The sequence below is a fragment of the Equus quagga genome, chromosome 2 (genome assembly GCF_021613505.1).
Source record: "Equus quagga isolate Etosha38 chromosome 2, UCLA_HA_Equagga_1.0, whole genome shotgun sequence".
Lineage (NCBI taxonomy): Eukaryota > Metazoa > Chordata > Mammalia > Perissodactyla > Equidae > Equus > Equus quagga.
In genome coordinates this window covers 118,385,770-118,412,067 of record NC_060268.1, presented here as the reverse complement: position 1 = coordinate 118,412,067, position 26,298 = coordinate 118,385,770, and the positions used below count along the sequence as shown (strand labels likewise).

Sequence of the window (26,298 nt, the reverse complement as noted above, 5' to 3'; positions counted from 1 at the left end):
ACTGGTTCTAGCTCCTGACAGAGGTCTGAGTGATGAGCAAGATCAGACGGACTGTTCTTGAATACCTGGAGAGAGAATGGAGAACCACCACTTACAGCCTCTTTCAGAAAGTGAATAAATGCACCGTAATTTCCCCTCGGAGAGGAGTGTTTCCACAAAATACGGTCTCTCCAGTGCAGTTAACTGCCTCTAGCTTCAGGACCAGGGAGACAACTTGTTATATTCATACATATAGATTTATTCTAATCATATTTTAGAAATCAGCTCTTCCTAAGATTTACAATAAAAATAAAATAATTTGCTCTGTAAACTACAGTAGAAAGTTTCAGATGTCTTAAAAACTAATTCCATACAATGGAAAAAGGCTTCTGTATTCTTTTGGGTGAGAGAAAACCCAAATATGCTGAGAGAGCTGCATTGGCATGTTCCTGGAGATGAGTGGAAGCACTTCTTTGCTGCAGAGGCCAGTAAGAGGACAGAGCCACTTTCTTCCCTCTGGGCCCCAGTCCAACTTTCCTCTCCTCTCGGGCTTGTCCCAGATGCTTAAGGCTGTTCTGCTGTTGCCTGGTCCTTGGCAGTGACAACAAGCTCTGTGAGTGCTACAAAGCTTTTTATGTCCTTTGTTTGCAGGCCCATCTTTTGTATCTGCAAAGGCCATGAGAATGAACCAAGTTACTGTGATTTAAGCTGAATGTGGAAAAAATACCCTTATAAAATACATATATATCCATCACCACCCTCTACTAAATCAGAAAAAGACAGTTCCCTAAAGGCTAGTAGAATATTTTTTCTTTAGAGCAAAGGATTTCCTTATTGTAAAACTTTAATTTGGGGCCAAACACTTAGCATTCTAAGGAGCCAGTATGTTAATTTATCTCAGTCCATCAAATCAGGATCTTACCAGGATAAGAGCCTCTTTTGTGGAGTGAAAAGAAAATTCACACTAAAAGAAATAATAAAGTGAACTATTTTTTTCTTTCTTTTTTTTTTTTTGGTGAGGAAGATTTGCCCTGAGCTAACATCTGTGCCAATTGCCTCCACTTTGTATATGGGATGCCTCCACAGCATGGCTGACAGGTGGAGCAAACCTGTGACCAGGATCTGAACCCATGAACCTGGGCTGCCGAAGCGGAGTGCACAGAACTTTAACCAGTCAGCCACGGGGCCGGCCCTGTGAACTAATTTTTTAAGCGAAGAATTTTCAAAAAAGGATTGTTCTGAGCTCTTAATTTCTTAACATGTCATCTACAACTTTTCTTAGAATTTGATGAACTGGAAACACTTTGGCTTAGCAACTACCATGGATTATTTTGGCAACAGAGACATGGTACACCATGTTCCCTCTTTTGTTTAACAACAACCACACACACGCACATGCACATACACATGCATGCACAGGAAGATCTTGGAAAAATCTACACCAAGTATTTAGCATTTGCTGGTGTGCTCTGGGGACCGGGATGGAGGAGGATCTTGTCTTTTTCTTTTCCCTGTCTTCCCTCCCATCCTTTCCTTTCTTTTCTTTTGCTTATTTTTTCTTCATGATCTATAACAAACTTACTTTCTTTGAGGAACATTAGCCCTGAGCTAACATCTGCCACCAGTCCTCCTCTTTTGCTGAGGAAGAGTGGCCCTGAGCTAACATCCGTGCCTATCTTCCTCTACTTTATATGTGGGACACTGCCACAGCCTGGCTTGACAAGCAATGCATACGTTCACACTCGGGATCCGAACCAGTGAACCCCGGGCCACTGAAGCAGATACATGTGAACTTAACCACTGCACCACCAGCCTAGCCCCCATAACAAACTTTCTTGCTTGTAAAAAGTTTTTAAGTTTCTTTTGTGAAACAAAGAAACAGGCAAGGGACTTCTGCCAGGATATATCTCTAAATTCACCTCAAAGCAGAAAAATTTTAATTTTCAGTGGTGACTCTGATGTGTAAAAGACAGTCCTTACTGGGCTAGAAAACCAAGCATCTTCTAACGGGAATTTTATAATTTCACTTCTTTTTCCTAGCAAAAAGGTCTTCCTTGAGGATGTACTGCTATACAGTAAACATACAGTTTAGAAAGCCAGTCTCTGAACATCTAAAAGTTTTATGATACTTGAGAAAGTCACCTCGGTGAGAAAGGCCTTGCATGTAATCCCTATCTGCCTCCTACTTACATTAACATACATTGATATTCATCCACATGTCATGACTCTAAGATCTATGTTTTACAGAAAACCTATTAAACCCAGGCAAGGAAGCAAAGAAGTTGTGCTCAGATGATTTCTCAAGTACCACACTGAGAAATCAGTGGGCTAATACTTTTCTAGCAATTTTAAGCCAAATTAACAAATATTTGAAAGCAGCCTAATTTGGCATGGACTACAAATCAGGCACTCTCCAGGGAGTGCACCAAAAGGACACCATCTCTGTCTGTGAGCTCACATTCCAGTAGGCTTTGTGAACAAATGCACCAGTGAACCAAGCTGATGTCAACTGCACCAAAGATCAATTCATCAAAGTTCAAAAAGTCAGTTTTCAGTATTCTTCTATCCTTTCTTTTTCTTAATTCCTAGATGCAAATCCTTGACCTTCAAAAGCATTTTGATGGGGCCAGCCCAGTGGCGCAGCAGTTAAGTGTGCACATTCCGCTTCAGTGGCCCAGGGTTCACCGGTTCTGATGGATCCCGGGTTCAGCCATGGCACCGCTTGGCAAGCCATGCTGCAGCAGGCGTCCCACATATAAAGTGGAGGAAGATGGGCACGGATGATAGCTCAGGGCCAGTCTTCCTCAGCAAAAAGAGGAGGATTGGCAGCAGATGTTAGCTCAGGGATAATCTTCCTTAAAAAGAAAAAAGTATTTTGAGGCCCTGATACCTTTTTCGAGCACCTAGGGAATGGACTCCCTAGACCCGCAGCAGCAGCTCAGGGCTCACGTGAGCCACCAGGAGACTGCCGAGCCCTCAGAATGCAGTTTCAGACTCACTGGAACTGTGAACAGCTCAGGGGTTACCTGCTCTCCTAAGTATTCAACATCCAGGGCCAACTGCAGCCTGATTTTGTCATCGTCACTCATGCCGCTGCCACTGGAACCAACAGGGTTGGCAGGAGTGGTTTTTCTGGCTTGTTTTAGCCTTTTCAGGCTCTCCTCCATTTTCTTCACAGAGTTCAGGACATCCGACACAGTTTCATAGTACCTTGAGCACAAGCCACATTTACTGGTGAAACAGAGCCATTTATATATAATACCAAATAGACTAACTGGCTTTGTGTACCAAAAAGACTTTTTAAGATAAAAATTCATTTCCAATAAAAAAATCAACCATAGTAAATATCTAATGTTTCTTAAAATAGAGTCTTGACTCTCTAGCACTGCATTCTCTCAGAACTTAAGAAATATGTACATCGATTTTGTTTAAAATTTTGTCCTAAACACTAAGAAAATCACAGGCCAAACTGTCTTTCTTATATCAAGGGTGAACATCTGTAGCTCATTCCCCAAATACAAGTAACAAATTCATTTACAATTAGTTCTAGAAACAGTTCATCTTTTAAAGAGTAAAGGAATTTCAAAATTTTAAATAAAACTGCCTTCAAAATATAATTATATATTACATTAATATTATAACTATATTCCAAATTACAAATGAGTTACTTTTCAAAACTTTGTTTACAAGATGGTTACTTGGCATTTGGAATACATTTGCCCACAAAAACAATATTATTATTCATTGTTATGTTCTAAATAAACCCACAAATGTACTTAAGTCATAAGTAATTGAAATAAATAAAATACTATTGCAAAATTAATAAGTAAAATTCAACAATAATAAAGAATAATAAACTTTCTGACATAACTCAATGCTGGCATTTGAGCAAAGTAGATTGAACTGGAAATGAAGAGACATTCAACCACAGTGATTCTGAAGACCTCCTCTATTTTCAAGGATTTTAGGGTGTTAGACACTGATCCTTTATGAGTTGTAATTACACTTCAAAATAGGTTTTCTCTTCCTTCATTACAATGCTCTCACCAATGTAAGTCCTTTGGTTATCTGGCATGATTAGAGTCATTTTGGACTGAAAGAGCTGAGGAGAGAAAAAAACCTTAAAGGGAAAAATGTGCCTGGATTTGTACAATGATGCCTGCATGAAATGGCGTTAAGGAAAGTAGAAGGCAGCCAGGACGAGGGGAGTGTGGAATGTGCCTGGACCCCCAGAAGGTACATGGCATGGGAGATGCCAGAGCCAGTGTGAGCCCCGGTCAGCATGACCATAGTCCAGCTACAGGCAGGCGGCCCAAAGAGCCTTGGGTGTGGTAAATAGGCCAAGACCAGCTCACTGTCAACACAAATGGCAAGGGACCGAGCATCTACACCCTGACTTGTCCAGCAATGAAGCGCCTTAATGTTCTTCCCACCCTATCTGTAAGTGACCAGTGATGGTCTTAGTGATGTCTGACTCAGGGCTGTTCTAAGAAAGTCTGGATTATCTACTTTTAAGTTACTTACTTATGAGTGCTCGCAGAGAGCGCACCTTCTAACCACTGACGAATTCTTGCTTGTTTGAGCTTATCCTTGTGCCCACTCTGAAGCTGGTAAAATGGCCTCAGAGCACTGTCCACATAAGAGGAAGCTGTAGTTGGCACCTCCTGGCATAATGTTGGCAGAGGTTATAGATGCAGAGAAAAAAATAAAAGAAAGTAAGTTACTTAAACTTCAAATGCAAAAGGATACTACCAATGTACCAGTTTTGAGACATGTACCACCTCCATCCCTCCTAAAAAGTAACAATAATGTTGTCTACAGAAAAGCACCAGGAGAACAGGAGGGAGTCAAGAAGAGTAAGCAAGGGAAGATGTTGGGAGCCCAACTGGATTCAGGTGCTGGGCCAACTCCAACAGCCAGTTACCTATGAGGCTGCTTCCCGTAATTTCACATCCATACTAATCACAGGGCGATCTCATTAAATTCTGGCTCTGATGCGGTGTGTACATATGGGAGGGTCAGGGGTCGGGGACTGAGTTTTGCGATTGTGCATTTCTAAAAAGCTCCCACCAGATGATGCTAATCCTGCTGGTCAACAGACCACCATTTGAGAAGTAAGGATCTAGAGTGAATAATTTAACTTTTCTTAATTTTGGTTTCCTCATCTGTGAATAAAGGACAAGCACCCACTTCCTAGGAGGACTACTGAGTGTTCTGTAAAGTTTTTAGCACAGTGTCTGATCCAAAATGCAAGCACTCAGTAATATAACATCCTATGGAATAGAAAGGGAAAGTTGGTAGATTACCAAAAGAAAAATAATGTATTCAGCAATATAAAACAGGTCTCTCTCTCTCCCACTTCCAAGTGGGAGCTTCAAGTCAGACTAGAAAGAGAAAATTAGGTGATAAGGTATTCTTGCTAGAACTGGTAATTCTATCACATGTCCCACATTTTAAAATGAAAAGGAGAGCAGCCACAGAGGAGATTAGCTCAGTCTTAGTTCAGCAATGAAGAGCCACTCACTGCATCCACGTGTCAGATGGGAAGAATAACACAAACAGCAAACGAGGCCCCCACACTTAGCACTCAACAAAGAGGCTGGCCCTAAACCAGGTGTGTTTGTAAGAACCCCAGGGATATTCCAAAGCAGCACAATGTCTTAGGAGAGTTTCACAGTTCCTGAGAACAATTTCAGTAGTAAACTGTCTAAAATCCAACTCTATACTGAGAAAAAAAAGAAAATTAAGTGAGATCTAGCAAGAATGAAATGAGCATAAGTGCATGAAAATGAGAGTTCAATAGGGAAAACTAAAACACTGGTAAAAACAAATCGCCATACTATAAAATGAGAAAACAGAAGAATTTGACTTCAAATCAGTATTTACATAATTTTTCACCTCATAAATGGATTTACCATTTCTTTTTTTTTTTTTTAAGATTTTATTTTTCCTTTTTCTCCCAAAGTCCCCCGGTACATAGTTGTATATTTTAGTTGTTGGTCCTTCTAGTTGTGGCATGTGGGATGCCGCCTCAGCATGGCTTGATGAGCGTTGCCATGTCCACGTCTAGGATTTGAACTGGCAAAACCCTGGGCTGCCCGAAGCAGAGCGTGAGAACTTAACCACTCAGACATAGGGCTGGCCCCGATTGAACATTTCTTAATGTAACCTTTCAAATCTTATCCAGTAAAAAGAACAGGTGCTTCCAATGACAATATTAAGGGATCATAGTAAATTTAGATTTTTTTCAAAATATGAAGACAAATTACAGGACTTACAAATATTTTATTAAACTGCTTTCTTTTGAAAATACTGTCTTTCCTTAAAGTCAAAAGAATCCAGAAAAAGTCCATACTCCCCAAGTCCCCCTATCTAAGTGATGCCTGACTGCCCTTCTCACAAATATTATTGCTTTGACTGGGACAGATGACGTCTGTCTCAGGTGACCCCCAGCAACTTATTTCTGTCTCAGTCAATCACCCCTCCCTCTTTCACTTTCCTAAAACATCCCTCCCCACTCTAAAATTCTTTTCAATGAAGGGTGCTGACCTTATTGGTTCTTCGGTAAAGCCGAGGAACCTCCAGGGCACTTTTCAGGTAACTCAAGCAAGACTCACTCAAGTCCTGGATGATCCTGTTGCTCAAGGAAGGCAGACAGGCTGACAGAGACAGCTGGGAGTCCTCCAGGGCTGCTGCTGAGACAGGAAGGTTATGCTCAATCACTGTTTAGGCCCAGATGCGAATTTTATCTTAAATACTGTCATAAGTATTTAGATAGTGTACTACAATAAATCAAATCAAATTATGAGAATTAAACAAAATATCTCATTTAGGGAAGTTATAATCACAGAACAGAATATAGAAACAACCAAGGATTTACAACTAGAGAAGAAAACGGTAGTTTAAATATATCCTACAGTCTCTAAAATTTTATTTTAAATTATTTCTTATTCAAAGATTTGCTGAGTCGAAAGAATCGCTTTTACCTGAGATGGAAGAAAAATTCTTAAAGCCAATCATTTCAAGTTTTGCCTTGACTGTTTCCAAGAGTTCTGGAAGCTGAAATAAATATGCACTTTATACATTCAGTCACGTTTTATAAATCAAAGGAAGAGATAACTTTATTTGCATCTAAAACTCTAGAATACTACTAATGAATGATGAAACTAAACTCAGTACTTTCAGGAATTTTCATCAGAAGAAAGCAAAATTCTTAATGCTTTCACTACACAAGAATCCAACAACATGGGAAACAGCACAGTTTCAGGGCTATTAACCCATCCAGAGAACAAGTAAAATCATTTTCTATTCTGTGGCTTTTCTCAGTACCAAAAAAGCTCACGATAAAGACCATAATTTTTGCTCAAAACATACATTGTTTGTTCAAGCACCACAAAATATGTAAACCCGAGGAAAGCAGAATTATGTATCAGAGCACTTAAACACAAATTCACCCCACAAAGTTCTCTTAATGGTAAAAGCAAAAACATGGGACCCAAACAGAGAAAACTGAACAAGTTTTAATAGTTCAGCACTTTCAAAGTATAGCTGAAAATTAAATGTTACCAGAAAATATTTGGGTAAGTGAATTAGAAATAATTAAAATCCGACTAACTAGAGATGGTGACTGCACAAAGTTGAGCTAACGAAAAAAAAAAGTGGAGCATGGCTTGCTCTGAGCTTGTAACATCACTACTGAAACAGAAACAGAGGCTCCAGGTTAACACAATAAGCGACTAGACTGGTAAGCAAGGAGGAAGAGAGCACACCTGTCAGGGAAAGCTGGAGAGACACCAAGAAGGGGAGAGGAATGAGATGTTCATCTTGCTTCCTTGGGCCCCACAATTCTAAGTCCCATGAAGCCAGATGGTGTCATACCTTTGCACATATTACTTTCTGTGAAAACACTGAACTGAGCACTTAGACACAGGCTTCTTCTGGGACACAGATTTACCTGCTCCTGAAGCTTGTCCAGGTCTGCAACCACATATACAAGTTGAATACTGGAAATGGAAACTACAGGCTTTGTTTCAGAAGGACCACTTCCTTGGTCTTCACTGAAGTTTCCTTGGGTAATGGAAGGGTCTTTGTTACTGGTTACCAAAGGCTTTTTAGTATCCTTGGCACTTTCATTAGAGATGGGCCTGAGTAAAAGCTGAAAAAGGATTTCAATGATTAAATACTTTTCCACTAGCAAGATACATGAGCATTTATATATGTGGGTCAACAACTCATCATTAAATGCTGGCTGCACAAATTATTCAGTTTATGTTTACTAAAGAAAGAAACCATATCATCTCTCTCCAGGCAGGTGTGAAGAACTAAGAGAGGTGTGAAGGAACAAACTACAACTCCATGTACATTTACCCTCCTTGAACTCACATCTAATTTCTGGTGATAAAAAGTAACAGGCAAAAATAAAACAACAGGTCTATAAAGCAAAAGAAAACTAATTTCTGGAACGTCACAGGTTTTTAAACATTAACTATATTAGGCAAATAATTTACTGAATAGACTTAATATTATAATAAGGATAAACAATCAAAATCCAAACCTTGTTATGCCTCAAATAATACAAACGAAAGTGTTATTTGCATAATTTATTGTTACAAGGGAAAAACACTAGCATCAAGAAAAGAATAGAATAATGACTATTCAAGGCAAAATAACTTATTAAAGATAGAAGAAAAAGAATTACTAGCTAGCAAGAATGCGTGATTTAGCAGGCTCAGGCCTAATAAAAATCATACCAACCCCACTGTGTCCCAGGAATCACAGTGGTCTCCAGCAACAGCTGGATGGACCAGGATGCTCTGCTAACACCCTTCCAAGAGGAGGGAAGGCAAAAGAGAAAGAGGAAACTAACTCCCACTGACCTCCCATTATCTGCCAGGCACTTCAGTCAACAGTTTCTCAATCAACAAATCTCTCTCTACCCCTCATGACAACTAGGTATAGAGGCTGTTTTCCTGTTTTACAGATGAAGAATCTGAGACTCAGAGAACTAATTTCCCCAAGGCCATAAGATAAAAAAGTGGCAGAGCCAAGATCTGATTTTGTCTGATTCAAAGCCTGTGCTTTTTCTATTAAAACACTCTGCAGGAAGACAATCAGTTCCCTCCCTACTCCAGTTAACAAAGATTGTATTCCTTTCAACGGATGATATCTTCATGTTGTCTTTTCTTAAAACTTACACACATCTCATTTTCATACTCATCGTACAGCAATGACCAGGGTGCATGTCTGTCTGTCACCTGAGACTGTACACGGAGGAAAGGCATCTCTGAGACCTAGATGCTGGTGCAGGACCTGGTAGAGGCTGGGTGCTCAGTACTGAACTGCACGAACAATCCTATGGCTTTGTGCACAATATCTAATAATCATCATAGGCATGTGGACATTTAATATATTCAACTACTTGAAAAGTGAAAAAGTAGAATACTCTGAAAAGAAAGGTTAATTAATTCTACTACCTTTTAATCTTGATCATATGATTTTTTTAATTAGCTAAATATTAACTATTAAAATATATCTTTTTGTTTCTAATCATTTTCATTAAAATGAGCATCTTTGTTTTAATTTGGAGGCACCTCAAAGTTTCTGGTTTTGAGAAGGGAAGAAGAATGTGTCAGTGTGGTGCTTTTCAACAAGACAAAGCACTGACTAGGTGATAAGACCCACCCCTAAAGGTAACTCTTGCGAGAATAAAAAGGAAACACACAAAAAGAGCTGGATACAAACAAGAGAAGTTAGCCTACTGCTCTCCTCTGAATTCACCTCTCGTGACAACATGGCCTTTTAAAATCTTAGTGCATTTATCTTAATGTATCTTTAATTCTTATCAGTCATGATTACAGATGAGCCAGCCCTCACCTCATTGACAAACATGGAGTACCGGGCTAAAATCTGCAGTGTGAATCTCCACAGATGATGTACCAGCAACGGTAGGAACAGCTCATCTGACCAACACCTCTGAAGGCTGCTCCATGTTCTATGAGAAGCCAAAAGGCAATACGAACTTCCAGCTAGAGAAGAAAACATACATTTAAGGAATCTCAGTCAACTAAGGGCTAAAATGTAATATTTTCAATGTTTAATTTAAGAGCGAAGCAAGCAGCAATCTGAAGAACTATATGTAGTGAGTAAAGCTGCTAGTGGAGGCATCATGGATGACCAAGTGGCCATAACCCATGTTACTACAACATCTCTCATGGCAAAGGCATTTTCTAATTTTATGATTCCACCTCCCAGGCATTTAATAAATATTAAACATATATAGCATTCAGAAATAGTTTGTTAATACGTACTTGATGCCAAGTCAACAAACACAACCTGGAGTGGCAGTCACTTGCAAGAGTTTAAACTTTAGTTTTGAATTTGTCCTGTTTCATTTGTCTACTCTTCTCTTCCCCTACCTGAACATACTACTTATACATACGAAGTCAATTACATATGACCATTTTCAGCAAAGACAGATGAAAACTTAACTTTGAGGCTAAAACAGGGTGGTTCAGATTGACTTGGCTGCATGTAAGGAAGCAGAAATTTAAGTGGAACAGCCTAGAGACCTACATGGCTATAGAAACAGCCATATGTTATGTGAATGGCCACTGGGAATGCCTACAACATAACAGCAGATTAATGAGGCTGTGAGGAATGCAAACATGTCTGGGAAGTCTGCATACCAACCACTGTCACCTGCCCAGTGTCCCAGGACTGAGGCAAACAGCTCTGGAGGCCTGGGGCACAAGCCTTAACTGTAAGTCATCCCCTGGGAGAGAAGGCCATCCTGACCCTTTACCTCAGCCTGGGAGGAAAGCAGATCAGAGCCAGTTTGCTGTAAAAAGGGCTGATCACAAAGCACACCATGGGATATATCCACTTGACATGTTATATTCAGGAATGAAAATGAGGTCTGCTTCCTATATTCTCAAAGCATCCTTTTTATTATCTCTATAAAGCAAGATGCTCTATAAACCAAAACAAATAATTTATTTTTGCCTCTTTAGAAAAAAGAAGTTAAACTAAGTCTTTAAGGTATAACTCACTATAAGATAGGAAGAGGTGAAAGTACCCTAGGGGTATTAAGGTCTAGATGACTTGAGCTTAATTAACTCATTTAGCGACATCCTGTCATTTATCACTTTCAGGAAGTTACCTGGAGCATCTTCCAGTACATCTGTAAGTGAAGCTTCTAAGGATCCCGCTATTTCTCTAAATCTGAGATAAAAAACAAGAATGCAAATTAGCATTGACAAGTGTTAGATGCCTTTCCATGTCCATTCTTCCTTCTTCCTAAGTAACAGGAAAGCCCCCCACCAGCTTGTTGTTAAGTCCAATGCTCTTAGAGATGGCCAACCAGCCGTGGAATGCCAATTCTCCCAGACTTACTAAGCAAGACAAAAAACTTATCTTGATTAAGCCATTGTTATTTAGGGTTTCTCTGTTATTTGGAGCTGATCTGAATCACAACTAACTCCTTGTTTAAACAACCTGCCCATCAAGAAGTTGTTTCTGGCTAGCCCCACATGGCTAGGATCGTCTCATCATCTCATGGCCGAAGACTACGGTTTCTCCAATCCATCTATATCAGCATTATCACAGGAAAGTAAATGTCCCCAAACTAACAAATGGGAAAGTTGTATTCTGTATTTTTGTTTGCAACTTGAGAAAAATCACTGACAGCAGCCAGTTAAAACTAGAACAACTTGTTACTCGGTGCTCTTTGAATTCCCGCTGGGCCTTCCTCATGCTGACATAGTACTGGCCCGCCATACTGCTGCTCAGCATCTGCACCACTGCTTCTTACATGAGTTTTCTTTTTTTTTCCTGTTGACAGCTGGCTCACCTGGCATCTCAGATCATTCTGTCCTAGACTTCTGTTTTAATAACAGATAGGTATATATTTTTATGACTTTGTGAAATGAAACTGTTTATATACATATATAGAGAGTTTTTAAACTAGCTGCTTATGTAGTATTGTTTCCCAACTATATAACTCTTCCATTTTCATACCTTGTATACCAGCACACTCTTGTCCCCTGCTAGTTCCCTTGCTAGCAATAAATTCTGACATGCTTAAGAACAATTTACCTAATCGATAATTTTAGTTTTTTGACAGCACATATGTGCTGTTTAAAGGAAGTTCAGAGATTGAGCTTATGGAAATTGTCTGAAGAGTAAAAAGGACAGCACTTCAGACAAACAAATAGCAACTCTGCCCTCAACAAGAGCACAACATGGCTGAGAGGTGAAGACTGGAAGCCTGCCCTGGACCGTTAGAGCTGGCTGGTTTCCTGCAGCTTCCTGTATGCTACATGGAAGGAAAGGAACTCTCTGATGGCCTAGGGAAGTTTGCAAAAGTGTAGTCTCTCCAAGATGCAACTGAGAGGCACAGAGGGAACAAGTGACAGATAGAAAAGTGGGACAAGAGAAGACAGCACTGGAGACTGACCCAAGGACAGTAGCAAAAGGAAGCAGTTTCCCTGAGCACAAGGAAGAGAAGAGAGAAGGGACTCCTCTACAGCTGCGAGAGCAAACCAGCACTAGATCTCAACCTCACACCCCTAATTCCACCCTTTTTCAAAATTTATACAAAATATAGGAAGTAACCTCCAACACAGAAAAGGCCTGAAGGTTAACACAGCATTGTATATAACAGAGAAAAACTGGAAGCAACCCAAAAGGCCCCAAGTAAGGAAATGTTGACATAGTAAATGCTGGCATATTCATCCTAGAATGCAGTGTGAAAAGCAGTCAGCTTGAAGCTATACAGCAATGAGGAAGAATAGGTATAACTTAGTAAGTACAACACAGATATAAAATTATATGTGCATTTATGATAATTCTGAAAAACATACAAATGAAAAGTACAAGAACTAAATGCAGCAGACCCCTGGTCCTGGTGTACTTCAAGGATGCTGTGACTGTGTGCAGGCATGGGGAAAGATCCATGAAAGCCAAACTGCCTATATCACTTGGCACAATTGTGCCTCTCTACCAGGAACCCAGCACCAGCCCCTCAGGTGGCTGTACTGGGCAATAACTCTGGGAGTGAAGTGATAGGTCATATTTCCTCTTGGAAAATGGCAAAAAGTGAGAGAAGATACTTTGGTGAAACTTGAAAAGCTGTGCTGTGGTTCTCACATGTACATGGAATATTATTCTACTCTGGATAGGATATTTGTAAGGAAGGCAACGTCAAATACAAACATTTCTCAATTCTTAAATTGGGGTTTGGAGAAGCTCTCTAAGACATATTCCTCCATGCATGCCACATGTCTACAAAATACAAAAGTACTCATAAAAAAATAAAAATGGTAATAAGAAGAGTTATGGGCAGTGCTTTCTCTGCTGTGTAGTGGCAGAAACCCTGTAGGGCACAGCTCCACTTTGTATAGATGCACACCTGAGGAGGGCGGGGTGTGGAGGAAAGCACGTCAATACTGTATAGATTCTGTCATAAAGGAGCAGATATATTACATTCAGAAAGTACTGAATATAAGACATATAGTACAGACATGTGGATGTTCTGGGAGTATATAACAATCTAGAAAGATTTCAATTAAAAAAAAACCTAAAACTTAGCCTTTGGCATGTGAGGGGCTAACACCACAGTTTCCAGGAAGCCACTGATTCACCACAATTTGAGACCATTTTGGTCACATCTCCATTTATTTGCTTCCTATAAGAAACTGAGTCCTAAACCTACTTTCCAATACTTCTATAAGAACAAACAAAATGTAGACATAGTAGGCTATCAGAACAGTGAGGGGATACAGATGTGTTCACAGAATAGTGGTGGTGGTGGGAGAGTGCTGCCTTCTTTCCTGAAGAAGACTGGGACGTAGGCATATAGTCAGATCCAGGAGCATAAGCCTGTTACTGAGAGTGCAATATTAATACTAACTTCTCAGAAACACTTCAAAACATTACCACCTCACTGGCTTTCAGGCTTACTGACATGAATCAGCTAACAATGCAACTCTGACCCTAATCTTGTTTGCAGAACTTCTTGTCATCCCTCAGAGTAAATAATCCAACACGTGATAAAAATCAATAGAACAGTCCCACAAAGTATTACCTTGAATTTATTATTTAAATGAAAAAACAAATGTACTGAAAATAAGTCCCACATTTTATAACTCAAACATAATTTCTAAAAAGTTCATAAATTTTAAATACAATTTTCTCAAATTTGAATTATTTAAATTCAAATGAGCATTTGAATTTTAAGGCTAAAATCTGGTGATGGTCAAAAAATCTTCCAGGGAACTGGCTGAGTTTCAACATACTTTAAGGCTCAACGACCAGCTTTGAGAGAACCTGTAATGAGAAGAGAACCCGCTGAGGCGAGGCTGTGCCATCACTGTGGGGCTCAGCCTGGCAGAGCCAGAGTAGGGGCTGAAAGCAGCCCATGGGGGCTCCAGAAGGTGGGGCGACAGTACAAGCTTACTAAGCGTGAAGTCAAGGGATCTGGAGGAAACGATTAGGAAAGAAGAGTTTGGAGACAGCAGGCAGGAGCGTGTGATGTGAAGGCGGTAGATATTTAAAGCAATCTAACTCCAAACTTGGACTCCAAAAGAAATGACAGAATTTGAATATTATTTTTCTATTGCAGTCTTATACTGTAAAATGATACTTTACTATTTTAAACTCTGCTCATGAATCAAAGGCCTTCTTGCCCTGGCTTGATCTTTATTATTACATAGCAATTATTTCCAGTGAGTCAATGAATATCTTGGATGAACAAATTCTTAATTTCCTATTGAAAGACAATCTACATGACAATGTAACCTTGGAAAATTAAGCATAAAACACAGTATTATATGTGAAAGAGACATTAACATTCTGACAACTAACATTCTGACAACTGTGATTTCATTATCAAAAGATGATTACATACACTCTTAATCATGGCAAGCAATTATAATCAAGGTACCTAATTCTTAATAAATTTCCCTAATTTCTCCTCAGACTCTGAGGAAATGCTCTTTAAAGAGCATTTCAACTAAAATGTTCTAGTTCATGTCATTCTATGGAGGAACTTACCATGACCTTATTCAGGAGAATGTGCAAAAATGGATATAATCATCTATTTTTTAGTGAAACATATATTGTTAAGGGTTTATCCTAAATCCACTATTTGAGGAAGGTGATGAGAAAGGGAAAATGGAAAGAAGACTGCTATATAACTCCTACTTTCTCTACCTCTTCATGATGGACGAGAGAATTCATGGGAATGAAGCTGGGCTTGGAGTCGAGCTCATTCCAAGCACAGTGTTCTGAGCTCTCTAATTAACCCCACATAAAACTTATCTTTTTGTCATGCCAGCCAGAACTTTGGCAATCATGAAACTTCTTGTACATTTCCACTTTAAATTTTGTTTCCCAAAGCACAGTATAATTATTACAAAGGAGGGGCTAACAGGGGGTAACACCCTTAAGACCTATTCAAAGTCTATTCTAGAAAGGAGGAGGAGTGGTGAATAAATTACTGACCTTATTTGAAAATAAACATGCAAGTTCCACTTATTATTGAAGCTGTGATAGGCAGGATGCGCTCTTAATCTTTTTACACTGGCCTGTGATCCACATTGCCGTTCAAATGTTCTTACAAAATCCATACTTATGGTGTATTTCTAAAATATAAACAAACAGGTGGAATTTTCACTGTAAGCACACTAACCAGAACTGGGATATATAATGAAAACTGTAATCAAGATAAAGAAGGTCAACATGTTATAACCATAGTTTCTAGAGTTGATAGGGACCTTTAGGGATCCTCCCTCCAAGGTCACCAGCTAAAGATCAGGTAATGCCTGAAGTGGTTAGAGGCCATGCTCAAGGGCTCATGTGACGAGCCCATCTGGAAGCCCTGACATTTATTCTAAGTCCACTGCTCTTTAAAGGACAGAACTCAGTAAACCCTCAGTTTGTATTTGTCTGAAAATAACTTTATTGCTTTTGTGTTTCAAAGGTAGTTTCGCTGGAAATAAAATTCTCTGTACCTTGAACATTGTCTTTGGCTTCTCTTATGAAATTAGGTGTTAATCTAATTGTTGTTCCTTTGTAGTTAATGCCTTTTATCTCTGGCTACATTTAAAATCTTCTCTGTGACTTTGATATGCTGTTTTGTTATGCTATGTCAGAACATCATATTCTTGGGCACCCCTAACTTCGTCCATTGGAATTGAAAGACATAGCAGATAGGTGGTATAATTTTCATTGCCTCTCCAGAAGAAGGAGAAGTAGAAAATTTTAAGAAAGAAAGAATCAAACCATGTTAGTAATTACATTATTTTTATAGACAAGACAGCACAACACTGACAGGGGATCTAATACCACCAGTAGAGCAGCAGTGAATACTAACTTAACATTTATCATCTCCACACTGAGCTTAAAACTGTATTATTTAACTTTACCAACAAAATTACTCTCCCAGGTAACTATTACTATTATCAACCCCCATTTAGCAGATGACGTTTCCTCTGCTGTTTAGGCTCAGAGAGAATATACACAAAAGACAAGACCAGGAAATAGAGAAAACAGAACACTGGTCAGTTAATAGAGAAGAGCTGCAGCTGCTGTAACACACACTCCTTTCTCTCATAGGTATTAATACCTGAGCCCTCAGGCTCTAGGGAGAACACTACTGGACTTTTCATCTACTTCTCCTTAGGCAGGGGTCAATTCCAGGTCACAAAACCCAGTAACATTTCTAAATATGCTGATGTCTGTGCTTATACAGGAATTTTAGTGCAGTAAAAATGACAGGTCTTAAAGATTTTTCAACTGGTTTAGAGCAACACTTATGTAATCCTGAGTGATCTAGTTGTGTGGAGTTAAGACAGATAAAGTTACTATTCATTCCTTTTGGGAAAAAAAAATGCCTCTGCATATAACAGATGCTAAAGGAATATAAGAATATTTCCCTCTTCACAAGAAGCATGTCACATTAGAGCCAAAAGCATTTCTTGAAATAAATTGATAGATATTTGTTAGAAACTGTACTCACAAACATTAAGTATTGGTTTAGAGTTCTAAAATCAAACTTCTATCAGAAAGCTTCATTTCTGAGCTGAAACATCTCCTGACCCTAATGTGACCAATGCTTCTTTAAAGAATAGAGCAAGATGTAAAGGGTCTTAAATTGCTAATGCTTAAGACCATTATTTCATTCTGCTTATGATATCTAGTTTTAAAAGTCCTACTTCTTAAAATGACAAAAATCACCATCACACAATTTATTGAAAATGACACAAAGTAATTATATTGTTCAACATACTACAACACAGGGCAAGTAGCCAAGTGAGCAGATAAGTTGTATTTCTAGGACAATAAAACTTCAAATATATTGGCCCATCTGTTTTTAAGTCTATCAGGCCCCAGGCTCACCACAATTATCTTGAGCATTTCTACGCTTTAAAAATTAATAAGTAAATTGACTAAGAAGATTAGAAAAAGAGGGAGAACTTCTAGAAATGATAATTATGATAATTAAAATTGCAAACAGAGTACAGGTGAAAAGAGTTTAGACACAACTGAAGATAGAAGACTGGTCTGGAAAAATTACCCAGAATGCAGCACAGAAACAAAGATGAAAAATATAAATGTGAATTTAGGAAAGATAAAGGATAAAGTGAGGAGATCTAATCAAGAGTACTAGAAGGAAATCATAGAAGAATGGGAGGGAAGCACAACTGAAGAGATAATGGATAAAAATGTTCCAGAACTGATAAAAGACATCAATCCTCAGATTCAGGAAACTCAACAAATCTCAAATACAACAAATAAAAATAAGACACACTAGACATAGCATAACAAAACAGCATATCAAAGTCACAGAGAAGATTTTAAATGTAGCCAGAGATAAAGGGCATTAACTACAAAGGAACAACAATTAGATTAACACCTAATTTCATAAGAGAAGCCAAAGACAATGTTCAAGGTACAGAGAATTTTATTTCCAGCAAAACTACCTTTGAAACACAAAAGCAATAAAGTTATTTTCAGACAAATACAAACTGAGGGTTTACTATAAAAAATGAAGTTTATTATCAGCAGACCCTTACTAAAAAGTCTCCTAACAGATGAATTTGAGGAAGGAGGAAAATAATCCAAAAAGGAATATCTAACAACCAAGAAGGAACAGTTAAGCAAAGGAAATTAGAAACGTGTTGGATAATTCTGAGAGAACGATGACCATGAAAATAAAGAAGATAATGCATAATTTGGGGAATAAAAAAATCAAAATTTAGAAACAAGATCCTGGAAATAAGAATATATACTACGGAATAGGGTGAGTTGCATTAAAGTGCTCTAAGTTTCCCATACTGTTCAGGGGGCTGAGAAGCACCAGTGAACTTTAGAGTCTAAGTAACCACTAAGATTATTTGATAAACACAGAAAAAAAGTGCAGAAATTCCAAACTAGTAGAGAGGAAAACACAAAATAATCCCTCAAAGCCCAAAATACAAAGAAGCTGGGAAAGGAAGGAAGAAAAGAAGGGAGAAAGGAAAAGAAGGAAGAAAAGTGGGACAAATAGGAAGTACAAAATAAGACTCAAATATATCAGTAATTAAAATCATTGTAAATTTAATAAATTACCTAATTAAAAGACAAAGCTTATCATATTGAATATAAACTTCAAAATCCAGGGAAGGTAGGAGGAGAAGAAGTACGAAAAGTCTGCGCAACACAGGAAGTAAGGAGATTTGGCCAAAGAGTCTTTAATCTTCATCATGACACTATGTACTGCCTTAAAAAAATGGTACAGCTCAGAGTGACATCAGCATCATGGTGGAGTGAACTTGCCTGGGACTCTCTCCCCGCCAACATACAACAAAAAGGGGCATCCAGACTCCAACAGAAGACATCCTAACAACACCAAAACCTCAGAGAGACATGTAGCGACAGAGGGCGGAGGGGCTGGAGCCCGCATCAGAGAAGCTGGAACAGCGTAAGACAGATCTTCACTCCCTCCCCTAAAGACTGCTATCGCAACCCCAGGAGGATCCGTGAGGAAAGGAGTGGGGTAAGGAGTCACTCATTCACGGGATCACCAGTGACGCCCTAAGGCCCTTGAAGCCTAGAAGGAAGCCCTCTAATAGAGGGAAGCTTTCACGGGGGGGTGACCTCATCAAGCCAAGACCCCAGGAGACCAGACAGCGAGAGCTGACTGATAAATCCCGGAGAGCACCCAGGAGAAAGTGCCCCTCACCCCACCCACCCAACGCCCTGCAGCTCCAGGGCCTGGGATCTCTGCTGAAGGTGGAGGGCCCAGAATACATGGCTCATGACTCCAACCCAGTGGTGATAGGTGGTAACTGCAACCGAATAATATCAGAATGAGAAAGACCCGATCCTCCAATATCAGACACTACATCAAATCTCCAGACCAGAGAGAAAACTACAAGCATCCAGAACTCAATCCTGAGGACACAGAAGTATGTAAGCTAAAAGACAATGAATTCAAAATAGCTATCATCAAAAAATTCAATGAGGTAAAAGAGAATGTAGAGAAACAATTCGAGTTCAGGAGCTACTTCACAAGAGACTGAAACTATAATGAAGAATCAATCAGAAATATTAGAGATGAAAGACACAGTGGAAAAGATAAAACAAAATACGGTTCCCTGAATGCTCGAGTGGACATTATAGAGGAGTGTATCAGCATAACCGAACATAGACATGTTGAAATGCTCCAGACAGAGGAGGAGAGAGAACTAAGACTAAAAAGAAATGAAGAAAGTCTCCATAAAGAAATATCTGACTTAATAAGGAAATGCAACATAAGAATTATAGGTATTCGAGAAGGTGAGGAGGTGGAGAATGGAGCAGAAAGCATGTTCAAAGAAATAATAGCAGAGAACTTCCCAAATCTAGGGAAAGAGAGGGAAATATGTGGGGAAGAAGCTTCTAGATCTCCTAGATTTGTCAAAGTAAAAAGACCTACCACAAGGCATATAGCAGAAAAACTAGCAAGAATGAATGAAAAAGAAAGAATACTAAGGGCAGTAAGGCAGAAGAAAATAACCTACAAAGGAACCCCATCAGGCTTTCAGCAGATTTCAAGGCAGAAACCTTACAAGCTAGGAGAGAATGCAATGACATATTCAAAACTTTAAAAGACAAGAATCTTCAGCCAAGAATACTCTATCCAGCAAAAATATCCCTCAAATATAAGGGAGAAATTAAATCTTTCTCAGACATACAAAAGTTAAGGGACTTTGTAGCTATGAGAACCCCCCTACAAGAAATCCTCAAGAAGGCGCTCAAACCTGAAAAAAGAAAAAAAGGGAGAAACGGGTCACAAAACACAGAGTAAGCAGATAAACAGGTAGACAGAATCACAATAGGATGGCAAATATTCGATTTTAACATTAGGCTAAAGGGAAGGAAAACAACAAAAACAGACAATCTTGTCACTTTAACCACAACCAAACAACACAAGATGGAGTAAGATATAAGAAAAACAACTTAGGAGGGGAGGAGGAAAGGGACTGAATCAGTTTAGACTAAGGAAATAAGAGGCCATGAGAAAACAGACTATCTTATACACGAGATTCTGAATACAAACCTCAGGGTAACCACCGAACAAAAAAGCAGAAGAAAGACACAAAAGATAAATATGGAAAAAACAAAGAAACACATCATTAAAAACTACATAATTCAATGGGCGGACCAAGACACACAGGACAAGAAACAAAGGAAATGCAGGAAAATCGGAAAATGAGTGATATGACAACATTAAGCCCTCATACACCAATAATCACCCTAAACGTAAATGGATTGAATTTTTCAATAAAAAGACACAGAGTGGTGAGATGGATTAAAGAGCAAGAGTGAACAACTTGCTGCCTCCAGGAAATACATCTCAGCTCCAAGGACAAACACAAGCTCAGAGTGAAGGGGTGGAAGATGAAACTCGAAGCTAATGGCAAACAAAAGAAAGCGAGTGGCGCTATAATTATATCAGACAAAGTAGACTCAAGATAAGACAAGTAAAGAAAGACAAAGAGGGGCAGTATACAATGATCAAAGGGACACTCCATCAAGAAGAAGTAATACTTATAAGTATCTATGCACCCAATATAGGAGCACCGAACTTCACAAAGCAATGATTAACAAACCTAAAGGAAGATACTAAAAATAAAAATAGTAGGGGACCTCAACACCCCACTCACATCCATGGGTAGATCATCCAGACAGAAAATCAACAAAGAAACAGTGGAATTAAATGAAAAGCTAAACCAGTTGGACTTAATAGACATATACAGAACACTATTCAAAAACAGCAGAATACACATTGTTCTCAAGCTCACAGAGAACATTCTCAAAGATAGACCATATTTTAGGACACAAGGGAAGCCGCAATAAATTTAAGAAAATTGAAATAACAAGCATCTTTTCCAATCATAATACTAAAAACCTAGAAATTAATTACAAGAAAAAAGCTGAGAAAGGGACAAAGATGTGGAGACTAAACAGCATGCTACTAAACAAGCAATGGCTCATTGAACAAATTAAAGGAGAAATCAACGAATATCTGGAGACAAATGAAAATGATAACATACCATACCAAAACACATGGGATGCAGCAAAAGCTGAATTAAGAGGGAAATTCTTCACAATACAGGCACACCTTAAACAAGAAAAATCCCAAACAACCAATCTCAAATGACACCTAACTGAATTAGGAAAAGAACAAACAAAGCCCAAAGTCAGTAGGAGGAGGGAAATAATGAAAATCAGAGCAGAAATAAATGCTATTGAAACAGAAAAGACAGTAGAAAGGATCAATGAAACAAAGAGCTGATTCTTTTTCTTTTTAACGGTTGGTACCTGAGCTAACAACTGTTGGCAATCTTTTTTTTATTTCCGCTTTTTTTTCCTCAAATCCACCCAGGACATACTTGTATATTTTAGCTGTGGGTCCTTCTAGTTGTGGTATGTGGGATGCTGCCTCAGCGTGGCCAGACGAGTGGTTCCACGTCTGTGCCCAGGATCTGAACCAGCGAAACCATGGGCTGCTGTAGCAGAGCATGAAAATTTAACCACTCAGCCACGGGGCTGGCCCCAGAGTTGGCTCTTTGAGAAGATAAATAAAATTGACAAACTCCTAACCAGATTTACAAAGAAAAAAAAGTGAGAAAGCTCAAATAAACAAAATCAGAAATGAAAGAGGAGACATAACAGACTCCACAGAAATACACAGATTATAAGAGACTACTATGAAGAACTATATGCCAACAAAATGGATAACCTAGAGGAAATGGATAATTCTTACACTCTTACAACCTCCCAAAGCTGAGTCAAGAAGAAACAGACAATCTGAATAGACCAATCACAAGGAAAGAGATTGAAACAGTAATCAAAAACATCCCAAAGAATAAAATCCCAGGACCAGATGGCTTTCCTGGGGAATTTTACCAAACATACAAAGAGGACTTAATACATATCCTTCTCAAACTATTCCAAAAAATTAAGGAACACTTCATAACACATTGTATGAGGCCAACATCACTGATACAAAAGCCTGACAAGGACAGCACAGGAAAGGAAAACGACAGGCCAATATTGCTGATGAACACAGATGCAAAAATCCTCAACAAAATACTGGCAACCAAAATTCAGCAGTACATCAAAAGGTTCACACATCATGATCAAGTGGGATTCACACTAGGAACACAGGGAGAGTTCAACATCTGCAAATCAATCAACGTGATACACCACATCAACAAATTGAGGAATAAAAACCACATGATCATTTCAATAGATGCAAAGAAAGCATTTGATAAGATCCAACACCCAGTTATGATAAAAACTCTTAACAAAATGGGGATAGAAGGAAATTACCTCAACATAATAAAGGCCTTATATGACAACCCACAGCAAACACCATACTCAACAGGCAAAAACTGAATACCACCCCCTGAGAACAGGAACAAAACCAGAATGCCCACTATCACCACTGTTATTCAACATAGTACTGGAGGTTTTGGCCAGAGCAATTAGGCAAGAGAAAGGAATAAAAGGAACCCAAATAGGGAGTGAAGAAGTGAAACTCTCCCTGTTTGCAGAAGACACAATCTTCTATACAGAAAACCCCAAAAAATCCATCAGAAAACTAATAGAAATAATTAACAACTACAGTAAAGTTGCAAGGTACAGAATCAACTTACAAAAATCAGTTGCTTTTCTATACTCCAATAACAAACTTACAGAAAAAGAACTCAAGAATATAATTCCATTTGCAATCACAACTAAATGAATAAATTTAACCAAGGAGGTGAAGCACTTACACAATGAATTCTATAAGACATTACTGAAAGAAATTGATAATGACATAAAGAGATGGAAAGAGATTCCATGTACATATATCAGAAGAATAGACACTTAAAATGTCCATACTACCTAAAGCAATCTACAGATTCAGTGCAATCCCAATCAGAATCCCAATGACATTCTTCACAGAAATAGAGCAAAGAATCCTAAAATTCATATAGGGCAACCAAAGACCCCAAATTGCTAAGGCTATCCTGAGAAAAAAGAACAAAGCTGGAGGTATCACAATCCCTGACTTCAAACTGTACTACAAAGCCATAGTGATCAAAACAGCATGGTACTGCTACAAAAACAGGCACCCAGATCAATGGAACAGAACTGAAGGCCCAGAAATAAAACCACACATCTACAGACACCTAACCTTCAACAAAGGTGCCAAGAACATACAATGGAGAAAAGATAGTCTCTTCAATAAATGGTGTTAGGAAAACTGGACAGCTACATGCAAAACAATGAAGGTAGACCAGTAGCTCGCCATACACAAAAATAAACTCAAAATGGATCAAAGAGTTGAAGATACATCCTGAAACTATAAAACTCCTGGAAGATAATATCAGTAGTACTGATGAGGAAGAGGAAAGGGATGGAACCTGCTTCAGCTAATGTGAGATAAGAGGCTATCAGAAAATGGACTATCTCATCTACGAGATATTTTACACAAACTTCATGATAACCAGTAGTACACTCTCTGACACTGAACTAAAAAGGATCTTTTGAACTACCATGTCTTCTCAGACAAGGGAAACAAAAGAAAAAATAAACAAGTGGCAATTCGTCAGACTAAAGAGCTTCTACAAGGCAAAAGAAACTAGAATCAAAACAGAGACAAGCCCCACATTGAGAAAAAATATTTGCAAATCATATATCTGACAAGGGGTTCATTGCCATAATATACGAGGAACTCACACAACTGAACAATAAAAAACAATCCAATCAAAAAATGGGCAGGAGACATGTACAGACATTTCTCCAAAGAAGATATACTGATGGCCAATAGGCACATGAAATAGTTCATCATCGCTGATGATCAGAGAAATGCAAATCAAAACTACACTAAGATATCACCTTACACCCATTAGAATGACAGAAATAACTAAAACAAATAGTAACAAATGTTGGAGAGGTTGTGGAGAAAAAGGAACCCTCATACACTGCTGGTGGGAATGCAAACTGGTGCAGCCACTATGGAAAACAGTATGGAGATTCCTCAAAAAACTAAAAATAGAACTACCATATGATCCACCTATTCCACTACTGGGTATCTATCCAGAGAGCTTGAAGTCAGCAATTCCAAAAGTCCTATGCACCCCAATGTTTACTGCAGCATTATTTACAATAGCCAAGACATGGAAGCAACCTAAGTGCCCATCAACAGATGACTGGATAAAGAAGATGTGGTATATATATACAATGGAATAATACTCAGCCGTAAAAAAGAACAAAATCATCCCATTTGCAACAACATGGATGGACCTTGAGGGAATTATGTTAAGTGAAATAAGCCAGATAGAGAAGGACAATCTCTGTATGACTCCACTCATATGAGGAATTTAAACCTGTGGACAAAGAGAACAGATTAGTAGCTACCAGGGGTAAGGGGGGGTGGGGGGTGGGCACAAAGGGTGAAGGGTTGCATCTACAACATGACTGACACACAATAACATACAACTGAAATTTCACAAGATTGTAACCTATCATTAACTCAATAAAAAATTTAAATAAATAAATAAATAAATAAAATAAAGAAATTCTTTGAGAAATATCTGACTCAATTAGTAAATGCAACATAAGGATTACAAGTATTCCAGAGAGAGAAGAGGGAGAAAGGAGCAGAGAGCTTGTTCAAAGAAATAATACCTTAGAACTTCTCAAACCCGGGGAAAGAACTGGACTTACAAGTAAATGAAGCCAATAAAACTCCTAGTAACATCAAGGCAAAAAGACCTTCTCCAAGGCATTTATTATTAAAATGGTCAAAAGTCAATGACAAAGAAAAAATATTAAGGCCAGCAAGGCAGAAGAAAATAACCTACAAAGGAACACCTATCAGGCTTAGCAGATTCCTTGGCTAGGAGAGAGTGGAGTGATACATTCAAAATTCTGAAAACAAAAACATTCACCCAAGAATACTCTATCCAGCGAAACTATCATTCAGATACGATGGAGGAAAAAAAAGTTTTCCCATGTAAACCGAAGTTGAGGGAGTTCATCGCTACTAGACCTCTATTACAAGAAATGACCAAGGATACCCTCATACCTGAAACAAAAAGGCAAAGGTTTACAAAGACTTGAGCAAGAAGATAAACAAAATGAGAAAATTGCAGCTGTCGTAACAGTTTAAGAAACAATTATAACACAAAAGATAAAGGGAAGGAAAACATCAAAAATAATTATAAACACTTCATTCTAATCACACACTCACAACACAAACCAGGATACTTTTTGAGACAACAATAACTTCGAAGAGGAAGAGGAAAGGGATGGAACCTGCTTCAGCTAATGTGAGATAAGAGGCTATCAGAAAATGGACTATCTCATCTACGAGATATTTTACACAAACTTCATGATAACCAGTAAACAAAAAATCAGAGTAGAGACACAGTATATAAACAAAGAGAAACTGAGAAAACATCATAGAAAACCACCAAACTGAAATGGCAGTCAGAAATACAAGGGAAGAGAAAGAATGGAAATGTACAACTGGAAAACAAGAGATAAAACAGCAGTAGTAAGGTCTCAAATAATAATCACTCTAAATGTAAATGGATTGAATTCTCCAATCAAAAGAAGATGAGTGGGGCCGGCCCGGTAGCACCGCGGTTAAGTGTGCACATTCCACTTCGGCGGCCCAGTGTTCGGTGGTTCGGATCACAGGTACACACATGGCACTGCTTGGCAAGCCATGCTGTGGCAGGCATCCCACGTATAAAGTGGAGGAAGATGGACATGGATGTTAGCTCAGGGCCAGTC

At 38.7% G+C, this 26,298-nt stretch overlaps 1 protein-coding gene across 4 annotated transcripts in view; it reads right to left on the bottom strand.

Moving 5' to 3' along the window:
• Nucleotides 1-217: 217 nt before the first annotated feature.
• COG2 (component of oligomeric golgi complex 2) overlaps nucleotides 218-26,298 on the bottom strand; it is a 54,388-nt gene continuing 28,307 nt past the window's right edge. For 3 of the 4 annotated variants that reach the window (XM_046653922.1, XM_046653924.1, XM_046653925.1), the window contains 9 exons: nucleotides 15,481-15,620; nucleotides 11,138-11,199; nucleotides 9,853-10,004; nucleotides 7,934-8,134; nucleotides 6,966-7,038; nucleotides 6,529-6,674; nucleotides 4,504-4,643; nucleotides 3,006-3,189; nucleotides 218-645 (listed from right to left, as the gene is read on the bottom strand). In XM_046653922.1, coding sequence (XP_046509878.1) covers nucleotides 544-645; nucleotides 3,006-3,189; nucleotides 4,504-4,643; nucleotides 6,529-6,674; nucleotides 6,966-7,038; nucleotides 7,934-8,134; nucleotides 9,853-10,004; nucleotides 11,138-11,199; nucleotides 15,481-15,620 — 1,200 coding nt within the window. In that variant the 3' untranslated portion in view covers nucleotides 218-543. The remainder of the gene's footprint in view (nucleotides 646-3,005; nucleotides 3,190-4,503; nucleotides 4,644-6,528; nucleotides 6,675-6,965; nucleotides 7,039-7,933; nucleotides 8,135-9,852; nucleotides 10,005-11,137; nucleotides 11,200-15,480; nucleotides 15,621-26,298) is intronic. The other variant, XM_046653923.1, reaches the window with a different exon arrangement.